Source organism: Penaeus monodon, chromosome 23 (assembly GCF_015228065.2).
Source record: "Penaeus monodon isolate SGIC_2016 chromosome 23, NSTDA_Pmon_1, whole genome shotgun sequence".
NCBI classification, from domain to species: domain Eukaryota; kingdom Metazoa; phylum Arthropoda; class Malacostraca; order Decapoda; family Penaeidae; genus Penaeus; species Penaeus monodon.
The window spans coordinates 27,802,701-27,803,078 of record NC_051408.1 but is presented as its reverse complement, the minus strand read 5'-3'; the positions used below and the strand labels follow the sequence as shown (position 1 = coordinate 27,803,078).

The following is a 378-nucleotide window of genomic DNA, read 5'->3' as shown; positions in this document are numbered from 1 at the left end:
CTCTCGAATATTAAATATCCCTATGATTAACCGTATCTGCCTCTCTTCATTTTCCAATTCTCCCCTCTCTGATCTTTCACATACCTCTTCCTCTCCCCATTTGCCATTCTTGATCCACGTATCTCTCACCCTCTCTGCGTTAGTCTTCCTTCTTCCTTCGTTCTCCTTACCTCTCCCTGCGCCCGCTCGTGGTTAAGGATGTCCTCGTCGTGGCGATTCACGGAGATCACGATGTGGACGTAGCAGCAGGCGATGACGGCGAGGGGGACGATGTAGGCTGCCAGGAACAGGGCCACGACGTAGGATCGACTCCACGCGTCGCCGCTCAGGTAGTCGAAGGTGCAGCTGCAGTGAAAAGGAAGGTGTTAACGCCTCGGG

The 378-nt window shown here is 53.7% G+C and overlaps 1 protein-coding gene across 1 annotated transcript in view; it reads right to left on the bottom strand.

The window, feature by feature from the left end:
* LOC119587916 (lateral eye opsin-like) overlaps positions 1 to 378 on the bottom strand; it is a 20,404-nt gene that overhangs the window by 15,718 nt on the left and 4,308 nt on the right. The window contains exon 2 of the mRNA XM_037936624.1: positions 171 to 345. Coding sequence (XP_037792552.1) covers positions 171 to 345 — 175 coding nt within the window. The remainder of the gene's footprint in view (positions 1 to 170; positions 346 to 378) is intronic.